We start from the raw sequence: 19,149 nt of genomic DNA on the forward strand, positions 1-19,149 counted from the left end.
AGTGGGCACACAACAGTTCTGGCTGTTTGAAAAACAAATAAACAAATACAAGTCGAACTAGTCGTACAAAAAACTTTAATAGTAAGACTGCTGGTGGCAGTGGGTGATTTCAAACTATATACACGACACACAATAATGAACATCTTCACAAACTACACACAACATTACAATCACTTTCTTAGTCCATTTGTTTCCAAGTCCCACAGGGATACTTAGGACACCACAAGCTGATGTCATAATTTATCTTTGAGCAAAATTCTCTTTTTCAATTTGCTGTCCATAATTTTAAAAACATGCTATACAATTTTCTATAAAAAAAACCCAATTTGTACAGATATTACTGTATAACTCAGAACAACTTTTTAAAAAAATCTGAGGTGTAAAAAAACATTTAGAATATAGGGCACCAGTCTGCAGCAGATTTTACTCATTGAAGTCCTGAGATTCTGCTTTTTAAAGAAAAACAAAAAACAACACAAAACACTAGTCGTATTTTTCCAACACCACTGCAGGCCGCATGTCCTGCAGCTGTTTCAACATCAGGTTTGAGACACCTAAAAAGGCCGCGTCGAGATTTAATCTAACGTTGCTGAGGGATTTCAAATTCTGACGGTTGCTGAACCTGACACACGTGTCTCTGATGTACAGGTTCGGTGGAATCTTACACCTCTCTATCACAGGAACTTTGCTTATCATGGTGTGTTCGGGTTTGTTTGACTGCTCCAGGAATTTTAAGAAAGACATTTCAAATCCCATTGGCTTAAACGAGGTGAGCGGAGTGCTCTGCTCAGTCTTCTCCTCCTGCACTGCTGCAGGGCCCAGGGCAACTGATCCTTCGTCTTTGCTGCGAACCTCTTCCGACTTTGCGGTACGTGCCATTTTCTTGGGTTTCACTACTTTTTTAAACTTTCGTGGACGTCCCCGCTTACGTTTGGCCACCACAGAGCCATTAGAGCTCTCATCATTTGACAGTTTGCTGTCGAACAAGGTTGTGGTCCTTCGGCGCAGGACAGGCTTTGACTGGTCATATTCTCCTTCCGCCAGGCCAGGATCTGCGGTCACCTCATTGTCCGACAGGTCCGAGGTGTTGTCTGATTTTGAGTCATCGCTTCTGGAACGAAATTTCTGCCTGGGGAACTTTTTACAGAATATGAAGCAGCTCCTTTGTTGTTCCAAATATTTTTCTGACAAACCGTGTCCCACGTAATGTTTCAGTATGCTCCGCTCTGAGTTCATGACTGAATCGCAACCTTTGATCATACAAGGGTACTGAAGAGGAAATTTCTTAGTACACATTGCAGCTGCCTCCACTTTAGATTTCAATGAGGGTTTTCCGTACTTCGTCCAGTGATTGAGCTTGGATTTGCCAACTCTCTTTGTGTCACTTTCCCTCGGTAGGATCTTTTTATTGCTCTCAATGTTTTCTTTCCCGTTACTTGTCTTAGTAATTTGGTAATGCAAAGTCTTTGAGTTCTGTTTTGCACCATCATCTTTTATATGTTGATTTTTCAGTTTAGTCTGGTAAAGTTCCTGGTGCTTTTTCATGACGTGTCTGAGCAGGTTCGACTTTGTGGCATAGGAACGGTCACAGCCTTCAATTTCACACTTAAACGTACCATTTAATTGTTCAGCTTTGGATAATTTTAAATCCTTGTGCATTTCTTTGACATGGCCTATATACTTCCAGAAAGCCGTGAAGGATTCTGTACAACCTTGGTGACCACAAGTAAACTTGCCGAGCTTGATGCCGCCTAAGAGATCCCCAACCTTATTGAGACTGAATTCATGTAGCTGCAGGTAATGCTGGAAAAGGCTGGGAACTTCTAGGAAAACACAGCAGCAGTCTTTGACTTGGCATCTAAATTCAGAGATTCGAGGGAACTCTGGTTCTAGCTCCTCCTCATCGTGGTCCATCATTTCATCCACTCCCTCACTCTGGTCCTGCTCTTTGTTCACCTCCAGCGCTGACAAAGCCAACTGGTGAACAGCCCTGTAGTGGAGGATCAGATTGTGCTGGATGGTAAAAGCTGCCACACAGCCTTGATGGACACAGCGATACGGTCTGTATGGACTCATAGCGTCGCCTGATTTGGGTTTCTTCTCTTTAGATTTCTTAGTAATGTCTATACTTGGCTGAATTATTGCCTGCTTGCTGATGTCAGCCTGTTTGTCCAGAGACTGAGGCGGTTTAGCTTGAGGTGGGGCACACAGAGCTTGGGTGAGAAGAACTGACACTCTGGGCAAATGAACTCCGACTTTCTGACTCCGTTGACATTGAGCGGGCAACTTGGACAAATTTCTTTGCTGTTCATGTGACCACTGTTCAGCCACCATCCCTGCTTGTACCGACTGAAAGTTAGTTGTAGAAGTCTGGGCCTGTGCTGATGGAGTCATTACTTGATTGTGCATGGGAGCAGCTTGCAAAGGATGAATGACTGTGGAGCGATTTTCATCTTGACATTTGCGATGGGTAACGCCTGCATCGGTGCACGGTGTAAATGCCTGCGATGGATACTTGCGCTTCACTGCATTATGGGGTGAATACAGATGTGTCCTCTTCACTGATGAATGAGTAGCTGCCTTGGTTTGAACTGCAGGAGCCTGGTTTACACCAACAACCTGGTTTTGAGCAGCAGCAGCAGCATCTTTGGCCAGCCTACGTTTCAAATCCAGTTCTGCAATTTCTTCAGCTGGTAATTTATGAACTGACAGATAGTGAGTGCGAAGGTTTGAGTTACGGGTGAATGACTTATGGCATTTCTGACATTTGAAAGGAGCATACTGGCCATACCTTTTTTTAACCACATTAACCATTTCAACTGTGTAGTTGTGCACTTTGGAGAGGTGTCTCCACAATCCATCAGCAGACATGGTGCTGAATGGACAGTTGTCACAAGCATATGGTTTGACAAACACTGGGGGCACCGAGCTACGTGGCTCGACTTTTACAGATCCAGTCTGACTGTTAGTGGGAGCGCTGTGCTGCTGAATAGACGTTGACATCCTATCAGGATTTTCTCTGACCAAGTCAAGCTTTTCAAATGCAGTTTGAATTTCTGTCATACCCTGTTGCTGTCTGACTGATAACTGAGAGGGTTCAGAATCTGGATCATTTGCCATGATGCCCATTGGGCTCAGTACCTCCTGCTGTGGCGTCGCAGTCTCTCTGAAGCAAGTAAAGCTTTGTGTGTTCAGAAGTCCCTCAATATCGGCGGACGTGCTAGGGATGATGACAGAATTTCCTTGAATCATTTGTCCTTGACTAGCTGAATCGATTTTGGTGTCATGAGACAATTGATGAAATCCAGAAATATTGGAAGGGCTACATGTTTGGCCAAAAGACAATGGACTGATTTTAGTATCGGTGTTGCCAGAATGACACATGCTGTTTCTGCGTTGAAAGTCGCCAGCCAAAATCTGCTCTCGCAGTCTCCTTTTTATATCTTGTTCAGTGGTCTTCCTTGGCATCTCAGCCTGCTTCCCACTTGTTGCTGGACTGAGCTGACTATCGGGTAACAGCGTTGGGGTCACCAAGTTTGAATCTGCATCTGGTACTTGAATAGTCGTCTCAGAGTGGTACCCTTCACCGTGGATTTCCCCAGGAGCCATGTGGTTAGTGGAAGCACCGCCTGGAACAGCAGGGGGAGGGTTATCTGTGAGGATTTGAGAAAGAAGCGGGTCAGGGAATTCACTTCCAGCAAATGTATCAACACTTTGCTGAGGATAATGGGCTGTACTGTAGGAGTTATCTTCACGCTTCATCTGGACATTTTCTGTATGCTGTATTACAGAGCTTCCTGGTAAACGCTCACCAGGTCCGTACGGAACACAAGGGTTTTGGAACAACATCTGGGATGAAGTGTGCACAAAAAGATCAGACATGTTGGACTCAGCCATGATTTGTTTCAGAATATCATCATTTGAATCACTATTCCCATATGCTGGCATGTTATCTTGTGGATAATTAGCAGCAGAATAATCTTTTTCTGCAACTGAAGCACTTGCTACTGACTGATGAGGTTTCTCCTGATACACAGGAGCAGGAATATAAGACAGCTGTGGCTGAGAGGCGCTAACACTTTGCTCTGAATTGAGAAGATCAAGAAATGAACTTGGCAAGTCGGAGTTCAGTTCGGACTCTCCATAGGGTTTGCAAATTGTGCGCTTGGACAAATGACCTCCAAGGGATTTAGGACTATCAAACTGTCTAAAACACCTGCGGCAAAAAAATTTGCCATCCTTAACAATTGCTGGACATTTGGTCCTTCTGCTCCTTCTGGATAGCTTTTGATTTTCAGAAGAATTTTCCGAGATGACTGAGTCATTTTGAGGTTGGTCGTTACTACTTTTTTGGCTTGCATTGTCTGGAGAAGGAAATGTCGAATGGGTATGATTTTGCATCGTCTGTGTTTTGTCTGGTTTCTGCGTAGCAGAGACTAAACTGCTTTGCATCTGTGATGCATAAGGTGGAAGAGCTTCTGATTGCTGTGAAACCTCCTTTGCGCCATTTAAGTATGAGTGAAGAATGGACTGCGGTCTATTGTCCATCAGTGCTGACTGCAAGGACTCTGCAGGTCTGTTCATTGTTGCGCCCATCATAGAGCAAGATGGCACACTAACTGGCAGAGCAGCACTGGTAGAATCAATTTGTGGCATCACTTGCATATCACATGGATAGCCTTGGGAAGAGCTATGATTATGCATCTGTTCACTTGGAGTGACCGAGTGCCAATTTTGAGTGTCTGAAACTTGGGACGGTGCAGGTGGATTTCCATCACTCCCCAGCTGAGAGAGAACAATGGGATTCAAAACATTAGCCATTAGCACTGAACCATTCTGGCTGTGGGAAGAAGAGGCAAGCGAATGTATTGCATTATAGTTTGCGCTTGGGCCCATGTTAGTATAAGGAGGTGACTGGATGACATTCTGCCTCTGAACTCCCTGAACTGGTACTCTGTTGGCCTGCTGGTTCTGAAGCAACGACACTGAATTTAGACGCCCAACAGATGATGTGCTCGGTGCAGGACCGTAAGATGTCTTGATTTTAGTTCGGACAACTTTCCATTGCTCGTAGAAGTCTGGGTGAACTGCTTTCATGTGCTTGGTAACACTTCTGTAAGAGCTGTAGTGCCTTGTACACGTTTCAAATGGACAGTGAAATCGTTCTCTCTGTTCTGAAGGGGGAACAATGCTACTTGAGGAGGTTACAGAGTTCTCAGGTCTGTTCCCAGGTAGCTGCTGAACGCTTACTGTTGGGGGGAGTGGCTGCGACATTGCTGGCTCCATAGAATTCTGTGGTGGTGGTACTGGCAACAGACTACTCATACACATTGGGCTTTGCTGTACTGGCAAAGGTAAGTTACAATGAGAGTTGTAACTAACTGCTTCAGTATTTACATTAATGGGGAACATTTGTGGCTGGTTTTGCAAGACATTAGCTAAATTGGCTTCAAATGAAGGTACGGGTTGATTCTGTGGGGGTGGTCTCATGCAATCAAAAGACTGAGGTCCTGAATCATCTCTGTGTCTGCTAGGTTCAGACAGGTGGGAATGCACAGACTGAATCACAGAATGAGTTAAACCCTGTGACTGACTAGTGGAAAAATCCGGATTTTGCGGTTCACGTTTGACTTCATATTGGCCTAAGCTTTCCACTGGTTCTTGTGAAGATTTCAACAAACTGTCTATGGACATGGGCAGCCTTCCATGATCCGGATTAACAGCACTGTCAGTGGTCCAGTTCTCTTGGTAATTTTCTTGTTTGATGGGAGCTGGATTGGAAAGCATTTGTTCAACGAGTGATGGCCCAGGTTGCACATTTTGGGAAGTCTGCTCAGATGACGAACTTTCCTCTTCTTGTATAGTGTGTCTCTCCTGGTGCAAATCCAGCTGTTGCTGTGAATGGAAAACCTTTCCACAGTCCACAATTTTACAAGTGAACGTTTTATAATGTTGTGCCTCGTGGTCATACAGTTTGAAGGCGGCATTGAAAATCTTTCCACAATTTGGAAACATGCATCTAGCTTTGAAAACAGCATGTGTTTTCTTATGTACGAGGAGCTCAGTGTTGGACAGAAAACTTGCTTTGCAGTTCAACTGTATACAGATGTAAGGCTTTACCCCACAGTGGACCTGTAGATGATCATTAAGATGGGTGACACTAATAAAATGGCGACGGCAGTACTGGCAAACAACCTTTTTGCTCTGCATTTCAAGGAAAGTCTTTGCTTCCTCGTTGTCCCCATGAGCTCTAACATGTGCAATAAGATTTTTGAAAAATTTGAAGCTCCTTCTGCATTTTCCAACAGGGCACATGTTATCCTCATTGGTTTCTAGGACACTCCTTCCCACTTTGGCCTGAACATTTTGAATCAGGACCCCGTTTTGCCCTGAGGAATCACTGTTTCCGTGAAGTTTATTTTCTGTTTTATCCTTTAAGGCTGCAATAACGGGGGCGGCTGTTTTAGGATTAGCCAGTTTCTTGTTTGTTTTCATCGCTGTCAGCCTTTCCTCGCACGACTGTTTAACGTGTGACGTGACATGAGGAATAAATGTATCTTTTGAGGTAAAAGTTTGAGCACATATTGGGCAGGTATATATTCCACCGTTTAGATGAGTCTGTGCATGGCGTACAATCCTGTGACCGAGAAACTCTTTGTCACACAGCACACAGTACTGCATGTATGCCTGCCAGTTTCTGAACCTGGCAGAAATGAAACCCTTTTCCCTCAGTTTCTTCATTTCTCTGTTTTTCTGTTTCCTGTCAGTGACATCCGTAAGTTCGTAGGTTCCGCTGAAGATGTGGTCTGGGATGTTATTATATCCCTTCAGACTCATGTTGTCTTCGTCCTCGTCGGGGCTCTCAGTGTCATTCAGCAAGTCAATGGAAGACACTATTGAAGCCTCTTCACCCATTAGTGCCAAGCAATGACGCTTCAGTGTTTTCCAGTCCCAGAACTCTGGGTCAAAGGGCCACTGCGTTTTTAACACCAGCAGGAGCTCGCAGCGTAGAGAGTTGGAAACAGGCATATTTTCCTCCTCTAGTTTTTGATCTGGTTCATTGTATAGCGTCTCCACAGCGTAGTATGAATCCACTGTGGGTTCCAGGAGGAACTCTGTAAGCTGGCAAGCTCGCTTCACTTCAAGGTCAGTAGGGAGCAAACAGGAAATAGTTTTACACACAGTGGCTTTAGTGTTTCCATCTTCTGAGTCGATCCGTAGAGCCCTTATGCACATTTCGATGCATGCTGGCAGGCCAACATGGTCAATCTATGGGAAAAAAGGAAATTAAATCAATCAAAGCTGCTAAACACATTCAAAGTTGTTACAACACTGCAATTTAAATGAAACGTATTCACATTTAGATTTTAGATAAAGCAGATTTCTTAAATCGATATCACTAAGCATACAAAAACGCATTTTACACATTCAGTATTTAGTATCAAATCAAGACTTCAGATTAAAAAAAATGTTACTGCCTACTGACCTCTGACTGGATGACCTTGATGAGGAACAGGATGTGGTACACAGTTTTGGCGAGTAAAGACATCCGGCGGCATCTATCAAGGAAGGCCTGCTCCGATGGCTCTAATCGCTTCAGCAGCTTGCTCCAAAACAGAGTGAGCTCCCTAATTTGAACAAAGGGAATGCTTAGCCTCAAATGTGATCATTAATTTTCTATTCATTTTTGTATCCATACTGAATGAGCATCAGGCTCAATAGGCAAGATAGAATTAGCATACAGATTTTGTGCTTCATCCTGTGCTCTGCTGGTTCATTTAATCATATTTTGCTTGCGCAGACAACTCATGACAGACACCATTAATAATTCAGAATTTAAAAAAAATGCTTATTAAATTATAAGCACATAAACACTTGTTAGTGTAATAAATAAACGACCTCAGTCATCTTACAACTGATTTTTGAGTACAATAGAATAACTGTGTTACTCATTTATTGTCTGTCAATGAAGAATATTTTCTTCTCTCATCAAATAAGGAAATGTGACGTATGTAAGCATCACACTGGGCAGCATAGGTTTTCTTACCAAGCACAGTACATGTCTCCTTGGAGAAGCTGGCGCGTCAGGAAGGCTGAGCACAAGCTAAAAGCTGCCATTTCATCTCCGTCTGACTCCAGGTTGCAGATCATCTCTAATGCGTCGCGGCAGTCCTCCTTGGAAAGCTGCACAGAAAGAAGCCATTTGGAGAGTAAGGAACAATTATGCATCCACTAATGGAACCACTAATGCATCCTAAGCCAACAGGACACGACATAAATGTCTCCAATGCTGTCCGTCTCCTCTGTATGCAAGTACCGCCTGCCATCTAGTGGATGCCTAATGTACTACAGGAAGAGGTTTGAAAAAATTTAAACTAAGACATCGTGCCACAAGGAGACATCCCAAATGAACAGAAAAAATAAGACCAGTGGCAATGTTCACATATATTTTTTTTGTGAGAGGGACATTTACAAGTTCATAGAGGCAAAAACATGTGGTGACGAGGCAGCTCATGTGGTAGTTGCTTCAATTTGTTTCACTCTACTAGTGAATGGAGAAAATAAAACAGTACTGTCAAATATAAAGTAGCATCTCAACCACTGCTTCCTTCTACACACACAATCACACAGGAAGGGAAGGCCCACTCACTTAGATTGCACAACTAGACTGACTAAATTATCTAAATGCACCACATACTGTTGCTTATAATAAAGTCGGTCAAGACAAATTTTTCTTTAGAGGAAACCCCCACTGTCATACAGAGAAACAAATCAACAGCAACAACTTTTAGGGACTCTCATGAACAGAAAAAAAAATCCATGGATGAATAAATATTCTGGCTATTTAAAAGTCTAGTAGTGTTTACTTCCACATGTATCTTTATCGTATGCAAATATACATTACCTCCTCCATGAGCTGATTTTGTTCTGAGGTAGCACAGAGACAGACGAGGTACATCTGCTTGAAAGATCCCTTCCCTTGGAAAGCAGCACAGTTGCAGCAGGTCTTTGCCAGCAGTGCAGCCTTCCCCATTTGCTTATCCTTCATGAGTTGCTTCACTCTCATCTCCAACAGGACCGGCCCCTCCTGCTCCAGGAACTCCTCAACTAAACAACAGCAGCAACATACATAGTGAAATTCTGTTCTGATTTAATACAGTGTTTCAAGTGGTCTTACATTTTTGCAACAGGAGTACACACAACACTTTAGGAACTGCAAACCGTTTCTGAAAATCCTTGACACCGTTATCTTTTCAGCCAACGGTTGGGAGAGTTGCTGATAAATCATCTGACAGCTTTATCACAGCCAGAAGCCAAATTATTTTGCTGCATTTTCTAATGATTACAAGAAAATAAGACAAGCTTCGCAGGCAGATGGTGTCAAGTAATTTGAGTCTGACATGTAAATACGGTCCTTGGATACACTCCACAGCTAAAGCCTGCTCTTCAACAACAAAATCTGAACATCTGAAGCAACCCCAAATCCAAGGTTGCATAAAATTGACTTTTTAATCGTTTGGCTTCTACTTCTGGTTTTAAAATTTCAACGTCTTCGTCAGCACGTAATAGGCAAGTGAAGCTTATAAACGGCCTTTGACCTTGCAGTTTAATTTACTTATGTCATTGTTATTCACTAAAATATCTGCAAACTGCTGATAGCTCTCCTAATTCAAATACCTGCTCCACCAACGTGATATTTAGGCAATGTAAGGTGTTGCATTGGATAAGGCATACTATTACAAGCACAATAACTGGCCTGATACTCAATAATCATATTGTATTGTTGTATTATTATATTTTCCTGTGCATCAAACAGACCTTTGCAGCATTTCTGAAAACCATGCCCGGCACTCACCTTGTTCTGCCTGAAGGTTCTCATTTGATAGAAGGCCTTGCAGGACGCCGTTGGTCCAGACACCATCATACTGGCCCAAAACAGACAGTAGTGACAGCTGTGCGATTCCATTCTCCTTAAGCTTGCTGTGAGCGAGCTGCAAACAGGAAAACTTCATTACTTTTAGTCATAACGCTGGCAGCCTGACGTTTGAGTGTATTTAGGCAACATTTTGGTTGGTTGGAAATGCAAATTAACAGCAAAATAATGTAAATGTAACTATTTGAATAAACTAGGGGTCATGAACAATCCATATGACATCCTGTCAATAACATTCATAACTGTATTACAAAGACATCAGAGTGCATTTACAATGTTATGCAAGTAGTGACAACACTTTCCTGGCCTTTAAATCCACACTTTTGTCTTTAACTCTTCATCTTTACCTGCACAGATGACCTGAACTCTTTCCATAAGCCATCTGGAACGTCCTCCTTCAGCGAGAGCAAAAGCTCAAGAAAGCTCCTGCACAACAAATGACCAACAAAATCAAAGGTTACTGTTGAGTACCACACTTTAAAAGACAGTTGTGGTTAATTTCAACTTGGTGTATTTCCCACTACTGACATTGTGGCTGAAGGTTTCTGCTCCAGAAGAAGAACAGCTCAAACAAATAACTGAAAGCCCATTTACATCCATGATGAGTATATGCAGATATCCAACCACAAACATGTGTGTTTATTAAGAGGTAAACTCTGTATCTGACTTGCAGTTAAACACACTTTCGTTGTACTTACAGCGAGAGCCTCTCAACCACAAGAGGAACATTTTCACACTGCAGGGAGAGGTATGGTGAGGCCTGGGCGTAACTCAGCAGAGCGACTACGTACACTTCCACCAGTGGTAAAGGCTCTTCCTCTATCCTCCAACGGCCTGCATACTCCAACAGCGTCTGCAAGGGAAACCAGTCATATTTATTAATAATTCAATGAAAAGCCTGACAACTTTTAGCAGCAGTTTCAAAATAAAATCAGAAGGTTGTTCTTTTTGCGCAAGTGTGTTTGCTTATTATGAACTGAACAACATCAAGAGAGACAAAAGCATCAACAGAAAGATGTCAGAAGAATGCATATGCTGAAAAATAGACGGTCTAAGAACTGCAGCTCTAACAGCAACTGGCAACAAGTAAGTTAGTAATATGGTCGTCTATCAAGACATATTTTTCTATCTAAATATTGAAAGTTTTCACTAATGTCAGCAGTTGCATATGTGCTGAAAATGTCATTCTAAAAGCAACTGTAGTGATAAATGTTCACACAGAGACCGTGAGAGCAGCAGGCAACCCAAACTATGAGTAGGATGTGTATAAAAAAAATTCTACAGAAAGGGTAAGTGAAACAATGACTGTTTAAGTAGTTGGAACTAACGCACTTAACCATAAACTTGCATTGCTGTGTCCAAAACAAAACACTTGCATTGTACCCGTTAGGTTCTTTAGATGTTTAAACATTTCAGACCTTAGATGCACGTGTTCCTTGGGGAGGAAAAAAAGAAAGCATCAAGCCCTGATTTGGATGTTCACATCTGCGGTGTAAATGCATACAAGACTTTTCCAGCTCAAAATACACATATAGTACTCAGGCACACATTCCTTCAAACTGATTTATTCTACTGACAAAAGAGAACACCCACTCAGTTTTCACCAATCTAGTCATTCTCAACGTTCATGCTGACCTTGGTCAGAAAATGAAAAGCAGTCTTATCTTGCTGGATAAATGCAGGCGACTATGGCCTGCAGGGAAGACAACCAATTCAAGTGCAAACACAACTTTGTTTATAAAGCATGCCCTCTTCTTTTCAGACATCGTAACTTCAGCCTACACACTCATGATCTTCCACTGACAACACCTCCCTCTGGGCTCTTTAGTGTTTGACACGGAAAAAACACACATATTAGACAATACCAGAACAAATTAATACAACCATTACATATATATCAGGACATTACAAAGCACAGTAACTTTTTTAGGTATTACTACTTACATTTTCCTATTTATTTTTTTACTAAAAATACTGTGTTTGATTACAATGATTATTAATCTATCTTAATCACTTTGTTTACTTTTAATTTCCTGTTTTAACTGTGAAGTTTTTTTTAATTTACTGCAAAGATTCTTTCTTAGTATTACCATTAGGTTGCTAATGAAAATATCCAATAAGTCATTAATGTAGCAGTAATTCTATACAAAAAAATCATGCTGACAAGAGCAAGAGGTTCAGCCATCTTTCCAAAACAACAAATGGTTTACAGATAGGTGTAAAAAAACAAACAAACATGTAAGCAGCTGCTCTGTGGGAGAAAACAGTTTGAGACAGGCAGAGCAGCTTTCACTCCTGACAACTAAAAGCAGGAGACTGAGGCCAAAGTGGGCAAGAGGTCAGCAAAACTGGACAGCAGAAGATTGGAAAGATGTCTGACCATTTCTGCTGCCACATGCAGATGCTAGGGACAGAATTTAGTGTAAGCAGCAGAAACCAATCCTTTCTTACCATCTCACAGAGTTAATGGTGTAACAGTTTGTAAATATTTTCTTGGCAATAATTAGCTCCTTGAACTACAATCTCCTGTGAGAAGGGTGCATTAACAAGCCGTTCTATGCGGTTCTACCCAGAATTAAAGACATCCCTAAATATGTCTGACATCAATTTCTTGTAACAGGCCTAAAGCATTACTGGAGTGTTTCATTTATTTTAAACATACACAGCAAATGCAAATTATGGCAGTACAATCAAGGTGTAGCAAATAATTTTAAGGATGCAGATGTTGCTCAAATTGGAAGAAACTGGCTTCATTAAAAGTGGCTAATGCTACAAAAATGACAAATAAAGCTTTAGGATCTGGATGTGAGTGGGCAATTAAAGTGACACAACAGTTAAACATTAATGAAACAGAAGATCAGCAAATGTTACTGCAGGACAAGAGGAGACAAACAACAATCTCAGTCAGTATCACAGTGAACAGAAGAGCGTCCTAACGTCACATGACACTCTGTCATCATCAGTTCTATTTCTACTGTATACATTTACATTGAGTATTACTGAAACATTGTGTTAGAAACAGCAGGTTCCTTGCCATCACATGCTGTCAGTAAATAGCGTTGTTGTAATGCATGTCGATTCTGAATATCAGTCCTTTAAAAATAACAACTGATATTGGCCCTGAAAACCCACAAAGAAACAGTATATTCAACACATCTACAAAGTTAAACACTATTCTAGATTATTAAAGGGGGACATAATACGCTCATGTGTAGCGACGTATTTTTATTCTGCTGACAGAGGACATGTTTTTGGTCATGATTCTTTCTGTAGCTGAAATATTTCCATACAACTGATATTGCATCTTTTTGCAACATAATCTTCCCTTTCAGTGCTTCTCTCTTGTTTCTTCTTCATTTTGCTGCACATCTGTTTTGTGAGCCAAGTAAAAGATAAAATGAAACCAAACTTGTGAACACGACAACATTTAAATCAACTAAATTATGTTCTATCACACAGGCTTCTGATTGTAAATTTGTCATAAAACTGAAAACCATGCATCTTTTCTGCTTGTATCATTTCATAAAAACAATGCATAATTGTATTTCTTGCAATGTGACTATTACAAATCATAAGCCAATGCTGACCCGATAAATTCTGCAGCCTACGTACAGTCCCTGCATGCAAACAGGTGTGACTACATGTCTGTGTCTGGTAAATATCAGGCTCATTACTTGCTCAGAGTGTAACATAAGTGAATTTAGTCTTTCAATCACAAGGCAAACAAGCGTATGTATGCAAATGCACTAAAAGACAGACTGAAGTGGAAATCTGTTGCAGCCAAACAACTAAAGTATCTCCCTTTACTGTCAGCTACTTGTATGCTGGAGTACAATAAATGCTTTGAGAACTAGTATTTCCTGAAATCATGTACACACATTCACCAAGACAACTGCAGTATAACTTTGTGGGTATGCTGTGTCTGGAACTATTTACCATATCAAGAACCAGCTGATGTCAGACTCAATTCAGCAAAATGTTTTAGAAACCCAGTATTCAGAGCACTCTGAAGACTGAGCTTTTGGTTCTCAAGGATTACCTTGAAATTTGATTACCTCCTATTTTGAAACTTTATCACAAGAAATGTGAACATCTGACATTGTAACATATCTGACAGAAAGTTTGGGCAACATAATGTCCTTGAAATGTAGCGATTTATCTGCATAGTTGCTGACGTCAGCAGTGATAATGTATCATCTTCGATATTTGTAACTGATGCATTATTGTTTTTGTTTTTTTTAACTTTAATTCATGATAAACGTGTGCTTCAGTATCACAACTGCTGCATTACTACATCTACAGTTTTTAGTTCCACTCATTGGTCAGCTGCGGTCAGCACTACAGCTTTAGACAATGGTGGCAGTTGCAGAGTCTGCTCAGCTCAATTTAAAGGTTTCTAAAACACCCGAGCCTTCAAAAGAATGGGAGTACTTAAAACGATCACAAAGCAAATAGATGGTGTGTAGACAGTGCAGACTTTCAATGGCATACCACAGTAGCACTCACACAGCACATAAGCACCCAAAGCAAAAACAAAGGTCCTGTCCAACATGAAGGCACTTCACATCTGTTTGCTTTTTTCTTACTCTGTACTCACATAAACTGCAATACAATTAAATTCCCTATGAAGCCGTTTTCAGTTCCTTTTTGCACAACAATTTTACCATTTGGTACAATAAAGAAACCTTGACCTTGATACTTTTCTTCTTCTGTTGTCAGACAATGGAACAAGAATGACAGTGACTGAAATGTGGCTTGAGCAACATGTTAACCAAGCTGCTGCTCTGCACTTTTAAAATCCTGATTTTATCACTATGACATCTGACAAACTCACCACACAAATAAGTCAAAGACTGTGAATGCAGTGATGTTTTCACAGAATTCAAAGCTACTACCAAAGGCACTGAATAATTAAACAATAAGGAGAGAAAGAGTTGCTGTAGCTGGTGTATGCTTGTTGCACTTGTTTCAAATAAAAACCAAGCGTTTAGACTTTAAGGGGGAGTACAGCTTATTTCACAGGTTCACAAAGCCATTATATTGTATAGGCTCTTAATGTTTGATATGACCCAATTTAACATGCTATACATCATGTTACAGCTTATGAGTTGCAAATGATCATTTTAACAGAAGTTACATGCAGTGATCCCTGGGGACAAAATCTTGTCAAACATGCCAATACACATTTCCCGGTGACCCATCTTTAGATACCATCTACTCAGAGTCCATCAATTTTGGGTTAATGACTATTATGCCTTTTGATACTGTAAAACAAATAATGGGTGCTTTGGGGATAACGCTTTTTCTTATTGTCACAGCAACCATTTCAATAGAAATAACTCTTTACCCCAGAATGAAAATGGTCTTAAGTGGTCAGATTATAAAGTATTTAAAAAAGCATACATTATTTTAAGAAGTACTGTCTTAAGAACAATCTGTGAAAAAATCAGCATGATTGCTCAAATAGTTTAAAAGTTATTAGGTTTTATGTAATGCCTGTCCCAAAAAGTACAGATTTTGAGAAAATGGCAGATAAAGATTGTGAACCATGCACAAGTACTTGCCATGCTGTTGTATGTCACTAACTAAACATTTCTTTGATACCTAACGAATAGTTTAAGCACTTAACTTTTTTTTTTTTAGATTTTTTGAAGGCATACAAGGTGTACTCCCTCCTTAAGGGGCTTGACAGAAAATCTTTAGTGGCTGCACTTCTGCCTTTTAAATTAAGCCCTCTTTCAAAATGTAATTTTATCATGCTGAAGTTGCAAGTGCAACCTGACAGTTTTGCACTTTAATGTGAACCTCTGTTTGCACTTTGTACTGAGCTGCAGCATTACTGAATGACACACAATTTTGTTTATTAGATCCTTGCACATTTGACAGATTAATCAATAGAAACATTGTTGTTAGTAACATCCGTAATACGAGCCGTTCAGTAGATCCTGCGATGCTTTTTCCTACTCCAGCACTGCAATGCAATTTGATACAGTAACTGCTTCCCTTTATCCAGTTAAAGCAAAAAGATAAAACCAAGCTATCAAAGAAGGGAAATCTAAAAATCTAATCATTAGGGTTTAAAAAGGAAATACTGCAAGTCCAGATTTAAAACTTGCAACCTGCCACCCTATTTTAGCTGGTAAGAAATCACAATAAATGCATTTAAAAAAAAACACTAAGTATAGTTTCAAATTCAATTCATTATATTAAGTAAATTAAGTAACGACACATCTACCTCAAAATCTATTTGAGAACTGGAAAAAAGTAGGTTAATCAAATTATGACAGTCTTGTGTGTAATTTAGAGTTTTACAAGAATTCCCTTGTCTGTAATAAAATGTCTTACACTCCATACTGTAAACAAACAAATGCCTCTTCAAAAACAAGATTTTTTTTAATTGAATGCTGTTGAATGTGCCTTTCTATATATTTCGGTGTTCTTGCATTCTGCATAGTAAGTTAATTCACAGGCTTTAATGCTGGTTTAGAACAAAGGCTCTGTGCTGTATATGCTCACAAGGTTTTAGAATCAGACTAATTCCTGTGTAGGTTTTTGTGGTGCAGACAAGGAAGAATCCGGTTTGCTAATGAAATCACAATGTGAAGGATAACCTCCTTAAACAGCATCCATTTTTGACAGTTTGGTCAATACTTCTGTCACGGAAATAGGAAATGCTCTTTTAGAATGCATTTGTACATGGAATTTTTTGCACAAAGTTACTTTTGTAATGCTGAATGCAATCCTTTTTATTTTTTCCCCCTACGATTGTTACTTTTCACCTTACTAGTAATTTTAATTAAGAGGAACCACTTGTGTTTTACCCATAGACATTCACATTACTGCCTCATCCCTTTATGCTCTAAGGACAGTGGACACATTTGTTTTTTCTCTCCATCAAATCTGCTACCCAGGAAGGCCACTCCAATGAGAGTCAAGATGCTTGGTGCAGATCCGCCCTCCCTGCACTCAGCACGACACGCATCTTTTCAGCCACTAAACTGAGCAGATGGTTTACTGATGGGCAACGTACAGGACTCCGGGGGGATTGGCGGTGTTGTAGCGTTTTCACTACGCAACTGTGATGGAAAACGGCGTGTCCCCTCTGCGGGCGTGCGTTTCATTCTGCACGTACACACCAGATATTCATTAATGAGAGAGGTCGCAAATCGCTGCCGCTCTTCTCTATAGAATTATTAAAATGCGCTACGTTCAACACTATGTTTCTAGCAGTGAATTTTAGAGCAGGGTGGATACAACAAAACCCACCACGAAGCGGTATGTAGCCTGAGGGCTGCGTTCCCCACAGAGACAATCAGCGAAACTATGCTCACGTGAACGCGCATGCAATCAAACACACAAAGCTAAATGCTAATGTCAGGCTAACTGTAAGCAGAGCCGAACTGATGCGCTATAATGTGGACGTGGGAATTGTTATTACCCGAAATGAAAAGGAGTCAAGTAGTCTGCGTGCACCACTCTACGACAGATGAATAAAGACACATCTGAAGGACTTTTAACGACACCAACACTGCGGTCTCCTACAGACAGCTTCAGTTAGCGTACGCTAGTAGCTCATTAGAGTAGCCATGTCAACGTTTGAACTGAGTTGTTTGTCCGTTTCGCTTCACCAGTTCGCTTCAAATTCTCATAGTCTGCAACTATTAGTTTAACAACAATTACTAGACCCATTCAAACACAGTTTGGCTCTGAAAGCAGCCCTTTCCTCGGATTACCCAGCTGCCAGGACGGAGCGTTATCATTAATGCTAGCTGGCTAGCTTGTTTGTTAAATATGAGGGGTAAAATTACTCACCCTACAAAACTCTTGGCAGTACTCAGAGGAGGACTCGTCTGTGGAGTCGTTGCTTTCTGTACCCACGACTTCTTGCAGTCCTTGTAACCGTTGTCTGAGTTCCTCGATCGTTTCACGGATACCGTTCGCAGGACTACGGTCCTGCTCGGCCTCCTCGTCCGCCATCTTCACACCCAGCTACAGCGCGTACCACTACAACGTAACTACGTCAGTTCGCTCTTGTTTCTTCTTCTGCAGGTTTATTGGCGGTTGGCAAACAACGCGTTGGTGCATTAGCGTCACCAACTGGTAAGAGAAGTGGATAAAAAATCTACTTCTTTCAACATTTGTGTAAAAAACACTCATATCTTACTGATTCATTTGATTAATCTCAGGTACTGAAATATGACAAGTGGCCCAAAAACTGTGTAACTCCTCCCCCTCCTGCAGGAATGGCAGCTGAAACACTTTAATCTGAAGAATAATATCAATGTCATTTGAAAAATTACTTTTTCTAAATATGTCTGTGTAGATTTTCTATCATCCAGGTCATGGTTGTTGTAGGAGCTTCTGTAGAAACCAACTGGACTTGTCTCGTAGGTTCTTGAAGACATTTCACCTTCATCCAAGAGGTTTCTGCAGTTCTACCCAACAGTTCACATGGCTAATGGCCCATTAATGACCCAGGACTCACATGCCTCAAAGTTGTGAATTGTGAAATGTTGTATCTGATCTGAGACATGTGTTACTTAATAAGTTAGTAGAATGGAATCTGTTTTGCCTGTTCTAGTGTCTGATAGGGGTCGCTCATCATATTTGGTACCTGAGTGAAACAAATGTGGCCTAGTAGAATGGAATGTGTTCTCCTGTTGGAGGTTCTTATGTCCAAGACGTTGATTTAGGGGCTCTTCAGGAGCTGTAGAGTTTGGGGGGTTGGTTGACGACGCTCCCTGCCTCCCTGTATGGTAGGTAACAGAGAACCATATGTTGTGACTCCCTACATGTTGAAAACCTATACAAACTGATCGCTGGCCATTGTTCTGTAAGATTCTTATTGGCTTTTGAACCCCCACAGGCAGATCATGGGCCTGATTAGATGCTGTCTTTATCATTCTGAGAGATGTTCGTATTTGCTGTGAACCTCCACAGGCAAACCATGGGGCCTGTTCAGATGCTGTCTTTTTATAATAAAGTCATATTAAAAGCAACAGGGTTACCGGACGTGTTATTCAACCTCGGCACTTCTAAGAGAAACCACAACAGAAACCAGGTGTTTCACCAAAATGACAGCAAACATGGTGATGGAGCTGCCAGCTCACACAACAAACGATGTGAATCTGTCAAGTGAGGAGTGACTTAAAGTTCATGATGGTAAAACCTTATGGGGAGAAACCTTATCACTGTGTCTTACGTGCTGGATAGTG

At 41.0% G+C, this 19,149-nt stretch overlaps 1 protein-coding gene across 1 annotated transcript; it reads right to left on the bottom strand.

Annotated features, from left to right (window-relative positions):
- Nucleotides 1-58: 58 nt before the first annotated feature.
- znf292b (zinc finger protein 292b) lies at nucleotides 59-17,948 on the bottom strand. The gene is made up of 8 exons (XM_022211430.2): nucleotides 17,747-17,948; nucleotides 10,633-10,787; nucleotides 10,282-10,360; nucleotides 9,857-9,992; nucleotides 8,906-9,108; nucleotides 8,048-8,184; nucleotides 7,487-7,628; nucleotides 59-7,269 (listed from the first exon to the last, which is right to left on the bottom strand). The coding sequence occupies exons 1-8, from the start codon at nucleotides 17,909-17,911 to the stop codon at nucleotides 484-486; spliced, it is 7,803 nt and encodes a 2,600-aa protein (XP_022067122.2). The 5' UTR covers nucleotides 17,912-17,948; the 3' UTR covers nucleotides 59-483.
- Between the last annotated feature and the right edge of the window lie 1,201 nt (nucleotides 17,949-19,149).

The sequence above is a fragment of the Acanthochromis polyacanthus genome, chromosome 16 (genome assembly GCF_021347895.1).
Source record: "Acanthochromis polyacanthus isolate Apoly-LR-REF ecotype Palm Island chromosome 16, KAUST_Apoly_ChrSc, whole genome shotgun sequence".
NCBI classification, from domain to species: domain Eukaryota; kingdom Metazoa; phylum Chordata; class Actinopteri; family Pomacentridae; genus Acanthochromis; species Acanthochromis polyacanthus.

What these genes read in the sequence shown, in the direction of transcription:
- znf292b (XM_022211430.2), bottom strand. Translation starts at nt 17,911, where the DNA reads ATGGCGGACGAGGAGGCCGAGCAGGACCGTAGTCCTGCGAACGGTATC. An exon ending in ACTGCCAAGAGTTTTGTAGG is followed by an intron (nt 10,788 to 17,746) that starts GTGAGTAATTTT and finishes TTTCCCTTGCAG; the next exon opens with ACGCTGTTGGAGTATGCAGG. An exon ending in TCAAGGTCATCCAGTCAGAG is followed by an intron (nt 7,270 to 7,486) that starts GTCAGTAGGCAG and finishes TTTTTCCCATAG; the next exon opens with ATTGACCATGTTGGCCTGCC.